This window comes from Tetrao urogallus (genome assembly GCF_951394365.1).
Source record: "Tetrao urogallus genome assembly, chromosome: 7".
Taxonomy (NCBI): domain Eukaryota; kingdom Metazoa; phylum Chordata; class Aves; order Galliformes; family Phasianidae; genus Tetrao; species Tetrao urogallus.
In genome coordinates this window covers 36,831,105-36,851,160 of record NC_136820.1, presented here as the reverse complement: position 1 = coordinate 36,851,160, position 20,056 = coordinate 36,831,105, and the positions used below count along the sequence as shown (strand labels likewise).

The window sequence follows — 20,056 nt, the reverse complement described above, 5'->3', positions numbered from 1 at the left end:
TGGTTCCAATGTAGAAGTCAGATTTTTCTGCGGTCTCCGCAACAGTCTCAGATATGAATAGCTAATTCCTAGTGGCAGTGGTAAAGGCATTATCAGTACACCATGAACACCACAAATGGAGGCATTGCCATTGCCCATGGAGGCATCAAAGAACAAAAACAAACAAAAAGCACCCAGCAAAAAAAAATCAGTGAAACATTCTTAGTAGAGCAGACATCTTTATTCTCTTCTCTGTTCAGCTCACACCTTTTCAACTTTGGTGGGGTCATATGTGTCTGAAATAGACAAGAAAACACAATGAATAATGTATTGTGGAACTTTTTCAACACCAGTACATGCAGTAAGGCATGGAAATGAGACTTTTTTCCCCTAATTTTTATATAAAGAAAAGGGAAACTAACACTGGACTGACAGCCCTAAAAATACATAATACATTCTTGACCCCAATTCTGCATTTGCACCAGTATAACTCAGGAACAACTCAGATCAAATGCATGGGGATATAATTGGGAAGCCTTGTGTGGGTAGGAGAAAGCTGACTGACTGCTAAATGATTGCTTCTAGTGTTCAGATGCTTTGAGACTGAAAGACACAAGATTTGCCCCCCTTACACTGAACAATACGTAAATGCTGCACTCTTCCTACTGGGGTGATTAAGGCTGGTTCAGTGATACAGTTCAGTTTTCAGCGTCTTTTTATTTGATTGTGCTTTCTCAGCTTGAGATTCATGCAGTGGCATAATGGAAAGCATCACCGTATCACCTCACAGCAGTCAAACTGCCTCACTTCTGCCAGCAAAACTGCAGCTCATGGTTTGAACATCATTCTCTAAAGCACCGGACTGTCTTACTAACTTTGATCTTTATTTTAAGCCTACCTCTTGCTAGGTCACAGGATAGACCTCACTTTGCATTTCTGACATTGGCCATGCAGCGAACAGACACAAGACTTCTCCTTCATCCTACATCCCTGTGACTCTGGGAGAGGATTGCAATGAAAGGGCTTTGCCTTCTGAGATCTGCCTGCCCTGCACATGCCTGCCTTACCCCAGACACCTTGGGATGCACAGCTGCACAGGAGTCTGTAATCCCCCAGGGGTCTGGACAATCCAGCACTGCAGCCTATGCTACTTGCTGTGCCTGTGTAACTTGGGTATCTGTGTTAATCTTAAAAGTCCCTCCCATAGGCTATACTCCCATAGCACTTGCATTTAAACAGTTAAGCATGAAAATAGTTGGACCCATAAATATCACACTGGAGAGTAAAATGTTCACCCTGAGGAGTTTTACACTGATATGAGTGAACATCTTCATTCAAACAAGCACACAAATCGTCAGAGGAAAATTTTTACTTCTATGTGTCCATCTGCAGCATCCAGATGCATATCAAGAGACTGGCTAAGAAAGAACTTCGGCCCTAGTGGGTGCTGGGGTGGGATCTGCAATTCCACTCTCCTCACACTGACAAGCTAGCCAAGAAAGGAGTCTGTGCCAGCAGCGCCTATGTAAGAACTGCTTATCACTGTTCAGCCTCTGCTGGCATTTCCAAACTTCAAGGACAGACACCACATTAATGCACAAACTCGAAAAGAACATAGTGTTTGAGGGCTGGTGCACTCCAGGACAGCTCGGCATCTAAGCTGATCTAAGAATAAAAATGGATTAACATTTCAGAAACTAGGTTCTCCCAAGGCCTCCCTGGCCCAGTTTTTGGACTCATTCACGGTGTGAGAACTCACCACCAATTGGAAAAGCTCTGAAGGAGTGGGGTGAGAAACTCAGGCCACAAGACTTCTGCACAGCCCAGATTATTCCCTAAAAGCTTACTCAGACCTTCAGCATCTAAACCAAGGACCCCAAAGATCCAAACTGCCAGGAAGACTCCTAGCAGTGTCAGAATTCTGGAAGCGCAAATACTGGAATTCCTACACTGATGCACAAACATTTCTTCATCATTTGGTTAAGCTAATTTGCAATGCTCTTTACAGAAACAAGGCCAGATCAGTAGCCTCACGGAAGCAGTCTTCAAACAGCAAAGAAGAAAAAAAACATCCAGTACATTTGGGAACATTGGAGATGTTCTTCAAATGGCACTATTTGCATAGTAAGATCAGCTCTTACTCTGAGATGACTGTTCATCTGCCAAGCTACATTATACATGTGAAAGCCTCTTTCTTCTAAGGCCTCTGAGCCTCTAAAGGAGGCCCAGTCTGCAATTATAAGACTAACATCACCCTGGCTCACTCCAACTAGAATGGATTTTAGAAATATCTACTCCCTGAAAGGAATGCATATCAGTGCTTTTTCAAGACTAGTTCTCATTTTGGCTTTCACTGGTACCAGTGAGACAGTCCGGAAGATGGAGTGAGAGTTAACAAAGTCAACAAGCATCAGGCCCTTCTATAAACACAAATCTCCAGTCCTGCCTCACTAAGGCAAGATGAAGATCTTGCGGCTGTCAGCGAGTCAGTCTCTTTGGATGGGAGGAAGCCAGTGGAGGGGATTGCTTCTACCATGTGTGTTACCCTGCAGTGCTGGATGTGTGCAGCGCGAAGGGACAGCCATGATGCAGATATGGGGAAAGCTGTTAAAAGGAACTACTGCAGTGGGCACACATTACAGAACACGAGCCTGGCATTGTCAGTAAGAAGGATAAAACTAGGCCTAATTTGCTGCAGAATAATTCTGAGTACAAGGCTCCAATAAAACACACACAATCTGTTTTCATACATCCCTGAAGTCTTGTCACTACAACAGTTATTTTCTTCATTCCAGCAGCAACCCCAAAAGAGGAAAGCATATGAGATACATGTGGGGCATACTGGATCTGATGGATACGTGGAAGCTGAATTAGCCTGTTTGGAAAACCTGCTCAAGAGAAATACGGCTCAGAGCAGAAGGAGATGCAGAGCTGTGGGATACAGAAAAAGATGCAAAGGAAAAGGCTGTAAGACTGGAAAAGTCAATGCTGAGAACTCATATAAACATTTATCTTCATAAATAAATACATACATTCACTATAAAGCATGCTCAATTTAGTTTCAGTCCCTCTGTACTGGAAAACTGTAAACAGATTTACATCGATGGAGTTTAATGAATAACCTGTGTGAATTTCAAGATAGAGTAGTGGCTGTTGCAAGGAGGACAGAGAGAAAATGATATTAATTTAACAACTTTCACACTATGCACTGGCTCACTCCAATGCATTTAATGCACTAGGCAGGTAGCCTGGGAGGTTTGTACCTTTACACAGATCTATGGCAACAGCTGATTTTCAGTTGCTTAATACAATGCCATATGAAAACTGTTGTGGAGAGAGAACAGTTCACGTTACTTCAGGGGTGCATATGGACTACCCAAGTTTATGTGCTCTTGAGAGATGAGGAACACACACACCAAAAAAAAAAAGGTGTTCACTGAAAAAGCCAACGTTCCATTTGACCTGGGGATAACAGTTGTGCTCAACATGTGATTTGGAAAATATTCATGAGAGAGAGAATTTTCCAGGCCCCTTAATGTAGCCATTTCCCAGAGGCTTCACAGAAGAACATCAGATTTTTATTTTTAGTTCTTTCTGAACTCTGATACAGTATGTGTCTCCTTAAGTATTAGAGATGGAAAATTAGGTATTCAAGGAGAGGCTATGATTAAATCACCACATGTTCCTAAACACTGGCACCAGAGTGACTATCTCTGAACTGAGCTATTTAAAACTGGCAGTTCCCTGAAACAATTAGACAGACAGCAAACCTCGGGGACTGCTCCAGCCTGCGTGAATGAGTTTCAGTATCACAAGTTACTTTTACAGTAAGTTTTCCTAAAATAGGATCACTCTCTCATGTTACCTCTTCCACAAGGAAAGTAAAGGAGGTGGCAACCAGATGGGGGTAGTACCACCTACGGCCTGTTACTATTTGAGCATCGTTACGTGGGCATAAGGAAAGCGATTGTGCCTGTTACATAAGAAAACAGTACCCACTTGGATCTCCCAAAGTAGGGTCTTACCTAAGGAAAAATCTCTGTCGATTTTCTTCTTGTCCATTCCACCTAAATATCCATTTTCACTGAGAGAGACAACACGCTTGGACACAGTCCCTGAAGTTGCCAGTTTGCTTCCTCTCTCCTCATGTACCTTTGCCAGCTTCTCCTCGTCCACCTCCTCTCCTGAGTCTGCACTTTTAATGCTCAGACGTCTCATCCGGGACACAGAGTCAACTTCTTTCATTCGCACTAAGCGATCCATGGCAGTCCGGCTTGGTGGAGATGTGAGCTTGCCTTGTAGTGTCTCTATCACTTTTGAGGTGCTCCTCACTCTCTTTTCTGAGTGCTGACACACAGTTGGTTTGGATACCAACTTTTGGTCTCCACCTTGGCTGGGCCTCTCAGGTTGTTCAAACGCTTGCTCCTTCACCAACATTTTAGTGCTGCTTTCTTGGTGAGTGGTCTGGCATTCATCAGGGTATAATGATTGGTCCCTTTCTCCAACAAAGAGAGCACTCTCTGTCCACCCACACTTACGTCTGCTTTCATAAGAACTGTCTTTTTTTCCTTCTTTGCCACTTACAGTGCTCTCTGCTGATGACCCAAAGTCATGGGCATTGCTTGCAGGCCTTGTGCCTGGCTGGGGCCCAATGTGGTCATCTGGAAGGAGAGATTCCACTGCTATTTCTATGCCTAAAATTCTTGCAGCTCTTGCCTGCAAGGACTCATTCACAGGGATTTCCACAGAATTTTCATTTGAAGAGTAATCAGAATTGCTAGTACCAGGGCCTGAGGCTGTATCAAGTCCCACTGCCCTCAAATCTGGCTCAGAGCACCCTTGGTTCCTCTTGGTTAAGGACAAGCGTACAACTGAGCCTCTCTCAAATTTTGTATCATTTTGGGGAGCCGCACCTTTGCTCAGTTTAACAAAGTCTAGATAATTTTGGTCTTCACTCATCTCCTGTAAGACAGGATTATTGAAAGGATTACCATGGTAGGAGCTGCTTGGGCTACTAGACAAGAATCTCTTGACAGGTCCTGTGCGAACTGGCTGGCTGTTTGCTCTATTCTTGGCTTCCCCCATCCTCATTTCTGTTATCAGACTTCCATCTGCTGGTCTGACTCCTTCATTGCTCCCTCCTGGCTGTGAAGAGCACTGAGAGCCAACACAGCTCATCTCAGCACCATGCTCTGTCCCTGTGCTCCAACTTTCAGACTTACTTTTAACTCTCCCTGACTTGAATACGGGCACCTCTGGCACAACTGTTTCCAACTTCCCACCACGTTTTGGTTCTTGGTTCCCATTTCTAGGTGACCTTCTCTGTGGAAGGGCATGTGGCTGCGGAGAACCTCCTGCACTTTCCAAGTCTTCCTCACTGCTCATGCTCTCTTCCTGCCCTTGCAGCTCCTTGTTAAAACTTTCTAGTTCACTTATTGCATCCCATGGTCGGCGGCTGACAGGCTTCAGAAGGAACTGCCCAAACAGCTCTTTACTGTTGCAAGGAGCTCCTGCTCCTCCCTTAACTACATCAGCCTTGGGAATAACGCCAGCTTCCCGCTCCTGGGCAGGCAGGGGCTGGCTCTGGTGGCCCTTTGGTGAGGAGGCCTGTGGGACGGAGGTGGCAGTTCTAGAAAATGCGCTGTTGCTGGACTGGCTGAGGTACATCTGCCCCTTCATGCCATACGCACCCTGTATGCAGCCTCTGTCATCAGAAGGTGACCCTGTCTGTTTCGACCCAGCTGTGGATGCCGTACATCCTAGTTGCTTTGGAGACAGTGATTTGTTACTGCTGGGTTGCCCAGGCTTTGGACCATGGAAAATCTGTGGGTTTTTAGGTTCGTCAGAGAAACTGGTCTGTGTTTGCTGGTCTTTGTACTGATCACCTGGCCAAGAGCCAGAGTATTTGAGCTCTCTGTGTTTTGCAGGCTGAATAAATCTGAGGTCATTCATTTGTTTGAACTCTTCTGGTCTCCACAGCTCTTGTTTTTGTAACTCATTTTTATTGGTCATGCTTCCTGTAAGAGCTTGTAACTCCAAGTCAGTTGAAGACATACTTAAGAGACTTTGTTCTTGCAAAGCCCCATTGTTATCAAACCTGTTCTTATCAGGGCTCTGGGTTATGTTGTTGTTCCTATCTGTATCTGGCAGATTTGATTCTGATTTAACTGGGATAGAGACCAAACAAAATATAGTTTCATTCATTTTTTTCTTTGAACTCTTTTTGCTTTGCATCCCAGTTCCAGGTTCAAACTTTTTCACTTTTGTAATGGTCTCACAGGTGCTGTCCATATGTGAGTTTCTTACAAGAAGTTTGCCTTTTGTGTACTCTGTGCTGGCTTTGTTACAGGGGCTGTGATTAGCTGTGCTACAACTGTCTCTTTGGTCCAGCAAGGCACAATTTTCCTGATCTCGGACGGATGGTGCCAACCATCTGCTGCTGTGGGTGGAGCTGTCAGAAGTTCTTTCTTCCTTTACAGAACCGGCTAAGTGTGATGCATCCAAAAAGGCACTGTTGTACTGTACTTCAAGATCTCTCTCTTGCGAAGTACCGGAACTGGGACTATGTGCATTTTCAATGTATTTAATGTTGCCCTGCAGACCATCGGGTGGTGCAATTTTAATATGCCGTATCCGAGGATCATCAAAGGGAATATACTGAACAGAACGCAGGAAGTCAGCGGGGCGCCTCGAATGGCTTTGCTTCCCAGGAGGAAGATGGTTGTCTTTGCAAGGAGCGGCTCCCATTTCAACACTGTTCACAGCTGGTCGTTGGCAGGCAACAGCCCGCTCTGCAGTGTCCTGCTGATCACTGCTGGCATACGTGGCATTGTTAGGCACTTCACTGAGGGGATGTGGGCTCACGGTATGGTGAGGTGGGGATTTGTAAGAAGGAGGAGGTACATAGACCGGGGGCTCCAAACCAGGATCATGAACACAAGCATCTTGCCTCGGCTCACTTGCTTTGGCTAAATGAGAAATTGGTTCATCCTTCTGGTAGTGGTCCTGAAAACCAGTTTCGGCAGTTCTGCTCTGTCGCTGCAGTTCATAGGATGGAGGCTTCAGAGGTCTCCCATACTTGGGCTTCACCAGGGGAAGGAAATGGCCTCCCGTTTCATGGTGCTTGGCCGATTCCACAGTCAATCTGTGTGAAGGATAGGAAGGGGCTTTACTTACGCTGAGGGAGTTGTTGCTGTTGGTCACGGAGGGCATTTCCACACACCTCATGCTCTCCTGCAGAAGGACTCTCGGCAAGGACTGCGATTTCCCTTTGTTGTGGGAGCCTAAGACATCGTCTCCCAGAGTCAGCGAATACAGCTCTTGGAGCAGTTTCTCTCTGTCACCATCCGACATTTGCCTTCCTACCTTTTTTGGCTGGTTCCAGCTTTCTGTTCTCATGTTCTGCCATTTGCAGTCTCCAGGCCCCTCACAGCTCTCGGGCAATCCACTTCTCCTGACGTACTCTGTGCTCAACCCCACTTTCGTCTGGGCATCCTTGGGGTGCCTGGGTGCCCCGTGGGCAGCGGCCAGACCCTGCATTTCTGCACCTCCTTTCTGGGAGTAGCCCAGCAGCACGCTGAAGTCCTGCCCTCTCCTTCTCCAGTAGGCCAGATCTTTATCACTCTTGGGCTGGGAAGACCATGCTAGTTGGGGCCTGTCATAAACCCTGAAAAAGAAACACAGTGTCGTCATAGGCAATTTCCACAGATGCACTTTCTTTCCCTTATGGGTAATTCCATTAAGAGGTCAAATGTTGAGTTATGCCAATGGGGTTTCTGTAATCTATTTGCAACCAGAAGGCTTTATGATTTTAATGAGAGGATTTAAGTCAGCCATTAGCACGAGCAAAGGAACAGCAAAGGAACCGATGCTCTTCTGGCATGTTGTTAGCAATGCAAAGCTGTTAGAAAGAGAAACAAATGCACACAGTTATGTGCTCTGCAAACATGTACAGCTCCCTCAATGGGCACCAGAAAGCCAGAAATGATTATGATGAACTTATTTCTGCACTCTGTTACATCAAAATCTATAAACTTCAAGGGGATCACTGGTACAAGCAAGTTTAACAGGACTCTAAAGCTAAAATGCAGAGGGTAAGGAGAACAAGTAGAGGCCTACTTCCTAAAATATATCCTGTATGAAGCACGATAAGCTGAAATTAAACATGTCGTTTCCTGCGTTGATTCTTGTTCATCTTTCTGAGGGCACAAATCCCTTTGATAGGCTTTGGATGAAATGATACATGACACAACAGTGGCAATGTATCAGCACAGCTCTTACTATGATGGAACCAACATTTAAATCTAAAAACACCCCAAAAGAAGTATAACTTTTGCTTAGAAATAAAAGAGGGATCATCTCCAGCTACCCATTACTGAAATATGAAAGACACCACACATTTTATCGCAGATTAGAAATTCAGAACACAGACTTAAAAGAACAAAACAGTTTCTCTATGTGTTCTGAACAGACTAAACTATTTTGTATATTACTACTAAACAAAACTGGTACTTTTTCTTCTAAATAATTCATCTTCTACTTCAACTGTGTTCTGCTATTCTTGTACCTATGGTGTCCAACAGGATTACTGCTATTACACTATGCAGCTGCCACCAGCATACAACTAGAATGAAAAATCAATTTTGACATAAATAGGACAAGTATGTAGATAGAACCCAAGAATTTCTCCCTCTTCCGTCAACCCCAAGGTACATAAACAGTGTCATTGGGCTCCTTTTCTTTTTTTCACTATAAACAATCTATTTGAACAGCAGTTTGTGAAAACTTAATATAATTCAACTGAAAATTATTCAGTCTAGATCCACAGTAATTTTCTTTTACATATATTAACTTTATCCTGTAAGAGCTGAAAATAAAGCTGGGATATCTTGTTCACATTAATTCTGTTAGATTAAGACTTAACATCTGAACAAAATGTTCTGACTCTAACGCACAAAATACCGTTCAATTGCAGAACCCCAGGAAGTAATAAATGTCTAAATTAATCAATGAGATACAACAGGGCACCTCCTATATTAGAAAGTTGTTTGCAGTAACAACAAACTTTTCAGTGCCTTTCAGCATGTGGAAACAACTGAACGAAAGCTGTCTTCTTCTGAGATTATCACATCTTTACTTTCACCTGACCTGCTAGCTACTACAGCACTGTTTGTATCTCTGCTTACAACACCAGGAGGGAAGCAGGCTCCAGCAGTAGTGAGGTGGGGACAGACAGATTACTCTTTCTGTTCTGTCAGATTTGCTAACAACACAAAATACCCAATGTGATTTAATTAATCATCATGTGAGGATCTAAGGAAAATCCTAGAAATTACAATCATAGATGCTAAGATCAGAAGAGACCCTTTCAATTATTTGGTTTGACATCCTGCTCAGTGCAGGCCAGCAGACTTCCCTGAAATGGTTCCTGCTTCAGTGCTACCAGGTCTCCTAAAAAAGCATCTCAAAATCTTTACATTTCTAGAAGTGGTGAATCACTACTATTGCAAAGGTTCATTCGCCATTTAAAAAAAGAACAAAAACACTGAATATAAAGTGAAAACAAATACGTATCAGCCAAGTATAAAAACACTGGGGGAAGGAAGTATGGTCGACACTAATATTGAGATTTGCAATGGCCACAGCTAGTAGTACAGAAATGAAATGGGCTGGCTGTTCAAAGGCTTTAATAGGAAACAGGAACTGGGGAAGGAAACATTACTCAAGTCTTTCCTAGGAAACCAATAAAAGAGCAGTTTTGGTTAGTTTGCTTTTTTAAAGACAACCAAAGCTCAAGCACAGATTTTCATTAAAGTAAATTGGCCCTAAGTGAGGAGAGGGCCAGTTACAGAAAGGGTGTTCCCCCATTTAGTAAAACTTTTTAAACGTATTAAAACTGTTAAAAAGATTAAATCTATTTTTTAAGATTAAACAATTAATAGCCGGACTCTGATAATAAACTACCAGACATGATACAAACAATCTATCTCCTGGTCATGCAAGTGTAGAAAAGACATTTAAAAAGAGGCATTTAGAGCATTTAAACCTGATCTTTTTCATGATCTTTTCACTAGGTAAATAATGCATTCTCTCCAGCTCCCACGTTAGTTGCTAGAGGTGGTTATGTGCAGGCATCCAGAGATATAGAAGAATCCAATTGGACCAAGTAGGAAAATTAAAACATTATGAACTCTTTTCTGAAAGTCCTGGTTCAAGCAGACTTCAAGCAGCACCACGTGTGCTGTCAGAAAGTGCTTGGAATTAATTCTATATAAAATCAGGTTAATGAGAAAACATTTTAAAAACTATTGCTAGCTCTTCTCAGTAGAGGAGGCCGTGAGCCTGCCCTGCACCGGCTGCCCAACCACATGTCACTGAGCTGATGCCCTCAGAGCAATGGGTCAGGCTGCCCCAGGGCGATGCTGGACAAGCGGACCTCGCATGACTCGCCAGAAGCAAAGGAGCGTGGCTGACATCACAAAACTGCAGGGCTGTACAGAAACAGCACAGGAGTTTCTGTCCCAGAGCGTAAGCAATAGGCATCAGGCACCCAGGTACTCAGGGTCCATGAGATGTGGGCACTGGGGCAGTTCTTTGTGCCCAACAGGAAGGTGCTGTAAGGAACTTATTGACAGGATTTGGCAGCAAAGGGGAAAAATTTCAGAGAGTTTTTATGGACACTGGCAACTTCTGTTCTATTTTGGGATCCTATCCTCACATACACTCATCCACTCTGAAACACCAGTACCGTCTTCTAATTTTTGCAGCAGGTGACCTCATTAATGATACTATCTACTTAGCTCTAAATTTGCTAGCTACTAACATAGTTCCTCCCACACAAATAACGAAGCAGCATGCATCTCCTCACTCAGAAAAGAAGCAGCCATTCTCCTTCTATGAATCCTCTCTTCTCTACCACAAGGGCAGCTTCCCTCCTTTCTTTGCCTCATCTCCTGTTCCAAACCTTCACCGTGTAGCCTTCCTAATTCTCAGCAAAGCAAGGATGACTGGGACAGCCCTACCAGCACCTGCTCCTCTATGTGGAGAACAAGATGTAATAAATCATCATACTGGCAGAACAGTGAAACAATCCCAAAGTGGTTCATCTCTCAAGAGCAGTGTCTGTATGGCTGTGTCTTTTCTTCTCCTGAGTTTTAAAAACAGGGAAAGCCAGGGTCTAGCCTAGGGAGATGGGCTGGAGGGTTCTCACCCTACAGCCTGGCAGTTAAAGCACAGGTGCTGCAGCACCAACACTGCAGCGAACTTTATTCAATCTGGCCCACTGACTGCTCCTGGGCAGAGCCAGCACTGTGCTGTGCATCCAGGGATGGCAAGGAAGGGGCAGCTGCTACAGAGATTCCCCTTCACTCCTAGCTGTGAGTGATGTGTAAGAGCTCCCAAAAGGTTCACTGGGAGTTGCAGTTTGCTTAACAATAAGAAAAGATTTCTATTTTTGTTGAAGTGTGACAAAAAGTCATTTACAGGACCGTGATCCCTATTTCACATGAAAAAGCAGCTTTTTAAAACCAGGATACCATATTCACTGTGGCTGAGAGATGCTGTAGGCTGAGAGATTCCTCACCTTGCATTCTGAGAGGTTCAAAAGGGACACTCAATCTGCCAGGGGTTTTGCATTTAGCCTCCCCTCGCCCCTGCAGATGCCTCTATCCCATCTCAGACACAGGGCAGACAAGCAAGCCTCTGCCATGGCTTTCTTCATTTCATTGCTGTCCAGTTCCCCTCATTCCAGGCACACCGTGAAGGATCCTCCTTACCACCAGTAAGGTCATGTCCTCTCCTGCCTCCAGAAGTGCTGCTTTCACCTGGGTCCTTCCCTGCTGTGGGACATGCCACCTTAGCACCACTTCACAGTGCTCCCATCCAACCCTGCCTGCTATTCCAGCTGGCAGTCAGGAGCCACTCCTGCTCCAGGCAACTGGCCTCGCAAGGGGAAGGGAGATGAAGGGGATGGGAGAAAAAAGGGAAGAGCAGACAGGCCCAGCAGCCAGGGGACACATGCCTTTGCCACGTGTCACTGAAGGTCTCTGAAAGAGGACAGGGTCCCAAGGCTGGAGCATTGTGTCCTGCTTTCAGTTTCAAGCCTGTTCTGCAGGAGGAAGGGGCTTTTCCTCACGAAATGCCGTCACAGCAGGGTTGAATCCCAGTCCTACTCTCACCCCTTCCTTTGTTCACGGGGAGCTCTCAAACAGCTGCAGAACAATGCTGGGCTGCTGTATACACACAGCTCTTCCTGCCCAGCCTGCCCCAGCCCAGTGCGCACGTACTCCGCAGCGAGAGAGCCATGCCGGTGCTAGTGCACGTCCTATGGAGTGACGACAAGAGCTTCCACTGGCTTTGAGTTGCTTTAAAAAGAAACATACAGGCACCTCCTTATGTTTACTTCATAAGAACAGCCTCAGGAAAACAAGAAAGTTCTCTGTGCATGGAGGAACACCCACTGAGAGCTGCACACAGCTGAATCTACCACCACAACCAGGGCATGCATGTGGCAGAAGAATTTGGATTTTTTGGATTTTTAAAACTACTCCTTTACAAAAAGAGCTTTTGCCCCTTTATGTTTTACCGCACTTAGACTGAGCTTTCCTAAGAGCATCAGCAAGGCATTTCTGAGACAGACAGCATGAGTCAGTGGCATTTTCCCTCACCTCAGTATTCTCAAAGCAGCAGCGAAGTGGAAGTGCCATCTCTTTGGGTGGACATTTCATAGAATTATAAGGTTGGAAAAGAGTGCTATAATCATCCAGTCCAACCATCAACCCATCACCACTATGCCCACTAATCCATGTCTCTAAGTACCACATCTACTTATACTGAACACCTTCAGGGCCCACGACTCCATCAACTCCTTCAGCAGCCCATTCCAATATCTCACGACTCCTTCTGAGAAAAATTTTCTCCTAATATCCAACATGAACCTCCCTGGGCACAACTTAAGGCTGTTACCTCTCATCTCAATTTGCAGTGCATGGAAATAATCACACTGGTATGGAAGCAGGAAAGGATCACAGGAAGATGGTGTCAGGGGTTAGGGGCATGCTCAGTTATCTGCCAGAACCAAAAGAAAGAGAAAGCAAAGCCATGGCATGGTGCTGAAACTTACCCCCCTTCTGAAGTATGAAAAGTGGACAAACCCTGAAGGTCATGGTGGTAACCAGGACCTGCTTGTCTCCCTTGGCTCCCATGACTGCTTTCAGTGCTGCTCGAGTTGGTTTTCGTCAGAGGCTTCTTGCAGTAAGCAGCTCTAGGGTCTGCTTCCAAGCCATTCAGTGTCCTCTGAGCAGATCTGTTCCCTGCAGCTTCATGCCGGTATCCATCATATCTGTTCTCATAGGAAGCAGGGGGATTTTTAGACAACTTGTATCCATGAGAAATCAAGAGGTCCTCCACACTGAACATATTGCGTTGGTTTCACTTACAGCTGCGCCATCAGAAAGCTCTTTCCAGCAAGACCCATGACTGGAAAAAAATCAAAAGAGAAGACAGCCTTAAACAAGGAGAGACATCCCTGATCCACAGGCAGTGCTGCTAAAGACAAGGGTTTCATTGGTCAATGCAGCTTTCAGATTTTACTATGGGATCTCCAAAAAACCCTGTGCCAGAGCTGAGCCCACCGTCCGAGTCAAGCCTTTGCCTAACACCCAACTTCACTCCTGTCCTGAGTGATGTGCTCTGCATTATGTTTCAAGTCACTGTGGTAGGAGGGGAAGGCCTACAAGACAACGTGCCACTCCCTACAGCTCTGCATATTCCTATTAAGAAAAAATGTTCACATGAATAAGGACAGTATTTGCATGAGAACCAAAATTCATGATGCAACCACATGAGAAACCCAGGTAATGCCATGCAACACCCCCATTAAGCAGCCTTTTTCACAGATGATTTTCTTCTTGGCCTACACTGACCTGCTGGAATCCAGCAATCATAACCCAGAACAAAACAAAGCCTAAGATTTCAAGAACGCTCTATTTTTACAGCACACTTTCCCTGTGAAAAATGACTGAAAACAACCTGAGGTGCCTATGTCTCAATGATTCCAACACACATGACAGTCAGGATTTTTCTCTCTGGTGACAGCTCTCAACTCTTCACCAACTACGGCAAAGATTCAGCAAAATGAATTAGTTGGCTGGAAACAATCTCTATTGTCTGCACCTCTCTCACATCTTGTTACGGCAATTATGGGATATCCATTCCTCCATAGTTCTAAAACGACTGGAAGGTAATGATCTACTCTGTAGGTTGTGCACAGCGAGGAACCAATTCTGGGACATTCCTCCTTGCTTGAACTGCACTACAAGAAAAGAAAAAGGTGCATAAATGAGAAGTGAAACACACCAAAATAGATTTGTTATATAAAACGGAACACTCGAGATGATGTTCCCCGCATATGCACTTCATCCAACATGCAGGGTGAGTGCTGAGTACCCTGCATAGCAGCAGCTCTACCTGAGGGACAAGAGCTCTCACTGGCAGCTGCTCGAAAGGAGAATGTCTCTGCGAAGATCATGAATCATAGAATCAGAGAAACATTACAGTTGGGAAAGGACACTAAGATTATCTAGTCCAACCATGAAAAGTGAGTGCATGTTATACACAGGGCTCTATTGCTCTTCCTGGGCAAGAGGAAGGTGAGAACTGTTGTCACTGTTATTTAATGAAATACATGAACCTATGTAGTGCAGAAATACACAAACATTTGTAACGCAGAGCCGAGATTCAGCCAGTAACTTGGAACGCTGCAAAAGTGGCTTTGCAGCCTGCTAGCCTGCTTAGCATTTAAACCGGTTTGTCTCTGGAGCTTAATGAATCCCTTCCCTCTTCACACACATAACACTACACACCCTTTAAAATATAAAAATAAAGTCGTGGTGAAGATACGTTAGGAGTATCCCTTGCTTGAACACGGCTCCAAACTTCAGCAGGGAGGAGCGGGCCGTTCCCTCCTGGAAGGCTCTGTGGGTTATTTTTGAATGCTAGCCTAAAAGGCTGATTTTCCATCCGTCCCCCCACCTTGGACTGCGTGAGGAACCAGGTAGGCGCTGATCAAGGGGAACAGCTGGCTGCTAGAGCTGTTCAGCCTCCAACAGGAGAAAGATCTGATGTGACGACCCGGGAGAGCAGAAAGCCCATCGGAGCGCTCACAGGTGCAAGGAAGAGCTGCGCTTTTCCTGCTATTATTGCCAGTCTGGCGCAGAGCGTGGATTAACCCTCTCGCTGCCGCTGCAGGGCCATCGGGGAGGCAGAGGGAGCAGTGAGAACACACAGCCATGGGCTCAGCTCCGATCCCACTCCTGGTGAGGAGCAGTGGGATGCCCACTGAGTTAGCACCCAGCACCCACAGGGACACGGGCTGGCTTCCCCAAACCAGTCATGGTGCTGGGATGCTCTTCCCAGCCTCCCTTAGATAAATAAACGTAAAAAATGACTATCAAAGGAGTTGCACTGGCAGGAGTAGCAAAACTGTGGCTGCAGCACGTCCTTATAAATAATCTGTGAGACTGGGCCAAAGAGCAAAGGCTGCACAGGGCTTCTAATTTGAGGTAAGATCAACAACGCTGGAAAACAGTTTGTTTTTCCAGCGCTCATTTGTTTTGTTTGCCAATGACATCAGTGCTCTCTGATAGGGTTTGCTTCCTGAGGATGCCTGCTATCTTGCCAGGGTTTCCGACTTGTCCCCGTCAGCCGGTACAGCTCAGCACTGAACTGCAAACAGAGCCAAGCTTTTCTACGGAAACTTCTCAGCAACTCTGAGATGCACGGGGCTGACTGTGGTACCAGCACACAGACACCATGGGACCCCAGCAAGCAGGTCACAATGGGAGCCTTGGATGGGAGGGCCACAAAGCAGCAGGGATGCCTGTCCCTGCATGGGGATGGCATTACTGCCCCAGGGATAAGCCCCAGGCACTTCCAAAAGCCTCTGAGAAACCTGGTGCTAGAGCCACCGCCATGCTGCTTCCAGAGCCCCTGTCTGTGGGAAAAACATGCTCATTTCTGCTATGTTCTGCCTGTATCATTTGCACAGCTGCTTTCCAGCCTTATTTTTTGGGAGTGCCACCAGTGCTGTCAGTGACGATGAATGCCAACTCTTGCTGCAGCAGCAGCTCTGTCAGTGCTCTGGAAGGGCTCATGTGCTAATGACCTCCATACAGCTGTGCCCCTTTACTCAGCACATGGCAGAGTTCCCTGGCAGAACACCATGCACCTCAGCGGGAAGTAGCAGAGACACAGAGCTCACCACAGGCTGGCTGCCCTCTCTCCCATCTTCTCTCCCTCTGCCATTTGAAGTAATTTGGATTGCATGATTCTCCTCATTCACCTTTGCTCCAACTATAACACTTTGCAAGGAATTCTGTACAACTTTACAGAAACAGAAACAATGAGGGAGCGTTATTCACACTGCAAAATGAATCATTCAGCCATCATGAGTTGCCCAAATGAGGGCCCTCTGCATGGACACACAAGGTGCTGCAGCTAGTGATTACACCGAGCCTGCAGGACTCCTTCCTCCGCTGATGCACAGCAGAGGTGATGTTATTTTCATGGCTTCTCTACAGCCATTATCTATGGTTATGCTACTCTGAAGATGGAGTTACCAAAAGGCATTCAAATTATAAACTGTGTTATCTAGATGGGTCACAATTAAACTAGCTTATCTTCCCTCATTTCTGCAGTGTGGTGACATTATTCTTGTTTTATGTCAGAGAGTGCCACACAGAAGTATTTACGTAGACAGATTTAAGTGAAAACCACCCTCTCCGTTCTAGGCACCCAGTGTAAAGTATCTGCACCCAAAGTTTTTGAAAGCACAGCATTAAAACTGAGCAAGATACTGCTGAAGAGCCCAGTGCTCTGCATGCCACGCCGCATGTGGGAAGCCAGGTGCAAGGAACCCACAAAGACATAGAAATGAGTCTAATAAGACATAGAATGAGTAAGGTTGTAAAAGACCTCCAAGGTCATGTAGTCCATCTCCATCATGTCCACTAAACCATGTCCCTCTGTGGCACATCCACATGTTTCTTGATCACCTTCAGGAACGATGACTCCACTATCTCCCTAGAAAGCCGTTCTAATGTCTTACCACTCTTTCTGAGAAGAAATTTTTCCAAATATCCAACCTGAATCTCTCCTGGCACAGAAGCTGACCTCCAACTCAATACAACTTCTATTCACGCAGTCATAAGGAGAGTGACAAGGTCTCCCTAAGCCACATCTTCTCCAGACTAAACAATTCCACAAACGAGATGACCTAAGAGGTTGGCTGCAGTAATTTCTCTCTTACTCATCTCTGTTCCTCTGCCCACCTAACCCAGCCGCAACCCTTTTGTCCAATCTGCCCCCACTTTCCTTGTGCCGTTAACTTCTCACCTCTTCGCACTCTGGTGCCTTCATTTCTCAGTTCCTTGAGAAACTAAGGAGCAGTTTGCCTGCAAAAAACATGGGCTACACAGTCACACTCTGCTTACACATCTATAGGAGCAATGAGAGCACCAGCACTGTCCCTGCAGCCGGGGCTATGAGATGCTGATGAATGTGAAGACAAAATCTTGGGAAAATTGAGTGACTAGAATCAGAGATGCACCTGCTGAGAACACATACAAACATCTCCAAGTCTCATAACCAAAGATCCTGTTCCTGAATGTGATGGCACTGCAGCTCTCAATCAAACAGCTGGAAGGTTTTTTTTCTTTCTCCTGTTTAATGTGGGTTAAACAACATTCCTTCTGCCCTTCCTCCTCCCCCTAGTTTTTCTTGGAAATGGTTGAATTAGTTTGGCTGATGATATGAGAATAAATTTAGCCAGAGAGAGACACAACCTGAAAGTCTCAGATTGAGTGATAAAAGCCTGACAGACTACAGCGACAAAGAACAGGTTCCTGGAGCACAAGTTATAATACTAGATGGGACTGCTAGCTCAGTCTAAATATAACCCTGAGCAGCATCCCAGGAGAACATGCAAGTCTTTGGCCATGGTAATCCCTCCTGTTTTTTCACTGGTTTTGCATGTGTGCATACAAGACAGCTTATCAAAAACACACACTCAGCTGGGCTTTCACCTTGATCATTTTGTCCTTCTGCAGACACTGAAGTCAGATGGGGTATATAGGGCAGAGCAGAGCATACTATGCCCCTGCCCTCTGCTCAGACCCACAGACATTGCCCAACAGCCTCCACGGCCGGTTACTGATAAACACATTCACGTGCTAAAGATGAAATTCATGTATTTGAAGAGTTTACAACAGCAGCTTTCACTGCAGTCAATTATGAGACAGTTAATGCAAAGCTAGGCCAGGACACAGACAAAAGAGATTACAGAAAATTAATGTAGGTTGAATGCATTCTGCACAGCAGGGCCCGATTAAGTGTATACCAGGAGTGAGGAGGGAGCAGGGAATTCACCAGAGCAGCCTCCAAGCCATTCACAAACATCTCTGAGAATTTCTCAGAGGATGGGCAAAGGGCAAACATCCTATCTAACTTCAAACAAAATGGGGAAGGAGACAGAATGGAGAAATCATAGACCAAACAGCCCGCCTTTGATATCAATTCAGACACATCAGCATATCTACTTGTAAATCCTTCTTGCAGGTGTTGATTATCATGGAGCACATGAGAGAGGGAGTGAGCGTGCGACCCAGAGGGGCAGTGCCACTTCCAGCTCCTGCACTGCAGCTGTGTCCACTCCCACGTGATAAAGCCATGAGAAAACAGAAAATGTAGACTCGTCAAGAACAAATAAAGTCTAATCAATTTAATTTTCTTCTTTGATGGTGTTGGTGTTGTAGTAACTATGGGGGAAAAAACAGTAGAAGTAGCACGCTGGAATAAGGAAAGCTTTTTGATGCATGCATGTGACAGTCTTATATGCAAACAAGGTGAATGTTATTTAGGTATAATTTACTGTAGGTGGGTATACAAATGTTCCAGATCTGTACGGAAGGAAGAGTTAGTAAATTCCATGTCAACCTGAAAAGACAGATACCGGCTCCGCCTGGAGTCTTGCTCTATTCAGTATTTCCATTAATGACTTGTAAATCAGAATAAAGATTACAATTACAAATCTGTGGGGAGTGCTGTGAGCATTTTCAGGGATTAAATTAGAATAAAATAATAATGAATTAGAAAAGCAACGTGAAGTGAATGACTGAGATTCCATATGGCCAGACGCAAAGCACCACACTGATGAAGAAAGACAGAAAAGTCCAAAATGGAATGGTAAGAGAGCAAGAGAGTCTCAGGAGAAGAGCCACAGAGAGGTAAGGCATCAGGAGCAGCACAGGACTTGGCACCTGGGGACAAGTGTATCTGGAGAAAGACCAAGAGGAGCATCTCGTGCTGCAGCCCTGCGTCCAGCATTGAACCTGATTCCAGCCAGATGCTGCTCCCTGCCAGTTGCTCACAGGAATGATAAAAGGTCACCGGAGTGTGACCCCATGAGAAAAGGCTACAAGAAGTGGGCTTGTTCAGCTGAAGGAAGAGGGAGGAGGTGAGAGAACGAGACATGATAATGAATTTCAAATGTATCAGGCTGCCTGAAGGCAGTGGTAATCTTGTTCTTCTCCTTCCAGATTTGGAAATCTTATGTGAAAGCATAGCAGGCAGCAGGGGAGACTGAGGTTAGACATTAGGATCAGCTATCTAACCATGACGACTGGTAAACTCTGCCTACCCTGGGAAGACTCTGTCTTCCCTGGGAAGCTACAAATCTCCACTGACACAGCTTTTAAAGAAAGAGCTAAATGGACATCTATTAGGAACAGTACAAATAAAGCAGATCCTAACATGGAAAGAGATTTTGGACAGAAACTGAACAGTTTGACATTACTCCACCTCCCCTCAGCCCCAAAGGTACTGCTTTGTTAAAATGCCCATATCTGTAATTTCTGAACATTTGACTGGAGTTCAAATATCACTCATTTCCCAGTTGATTCCCCAGCTGTAGTTTGTTGGCCTCCATTCTCTCTTATGGGCCTGGTTCCATGGCTTTGTTCACCTGCAGGACCAATACCACCTTACCTCCCAAACAGCTGTATGCAACTGAGGACCACCAGCT

General features: G+C 45.3%; 1 protein-coding gene across 1 annotated transcript; it reads right to left on the bottom strand.

The window, feature by feature from the left end:
* Nucleotides 1–240: 240 nt before the first annotated feature.
* On the bottom strand, nucleotides 241–13,395 carry JCAD (junctional cadherin 5 associated; the record flags this gene model as incomplete). Its single annotated transcript, XM_079538013.1, has 3 exons — nucleotides 241–275; nucleotides 4,005–7,645; nucleotides 13,100–13,395. 3 exons carry the CDS (start codon nucleotides 13,393–13,395, stop codon nucleotides 241–243), a joined length of 3,972 nt encoding a protein of 1,323 aa, XP_079394139.1.
* Between the last annotated feature and the right edge of the window lie 6,661 nt (nucleotides 13,396–20,056).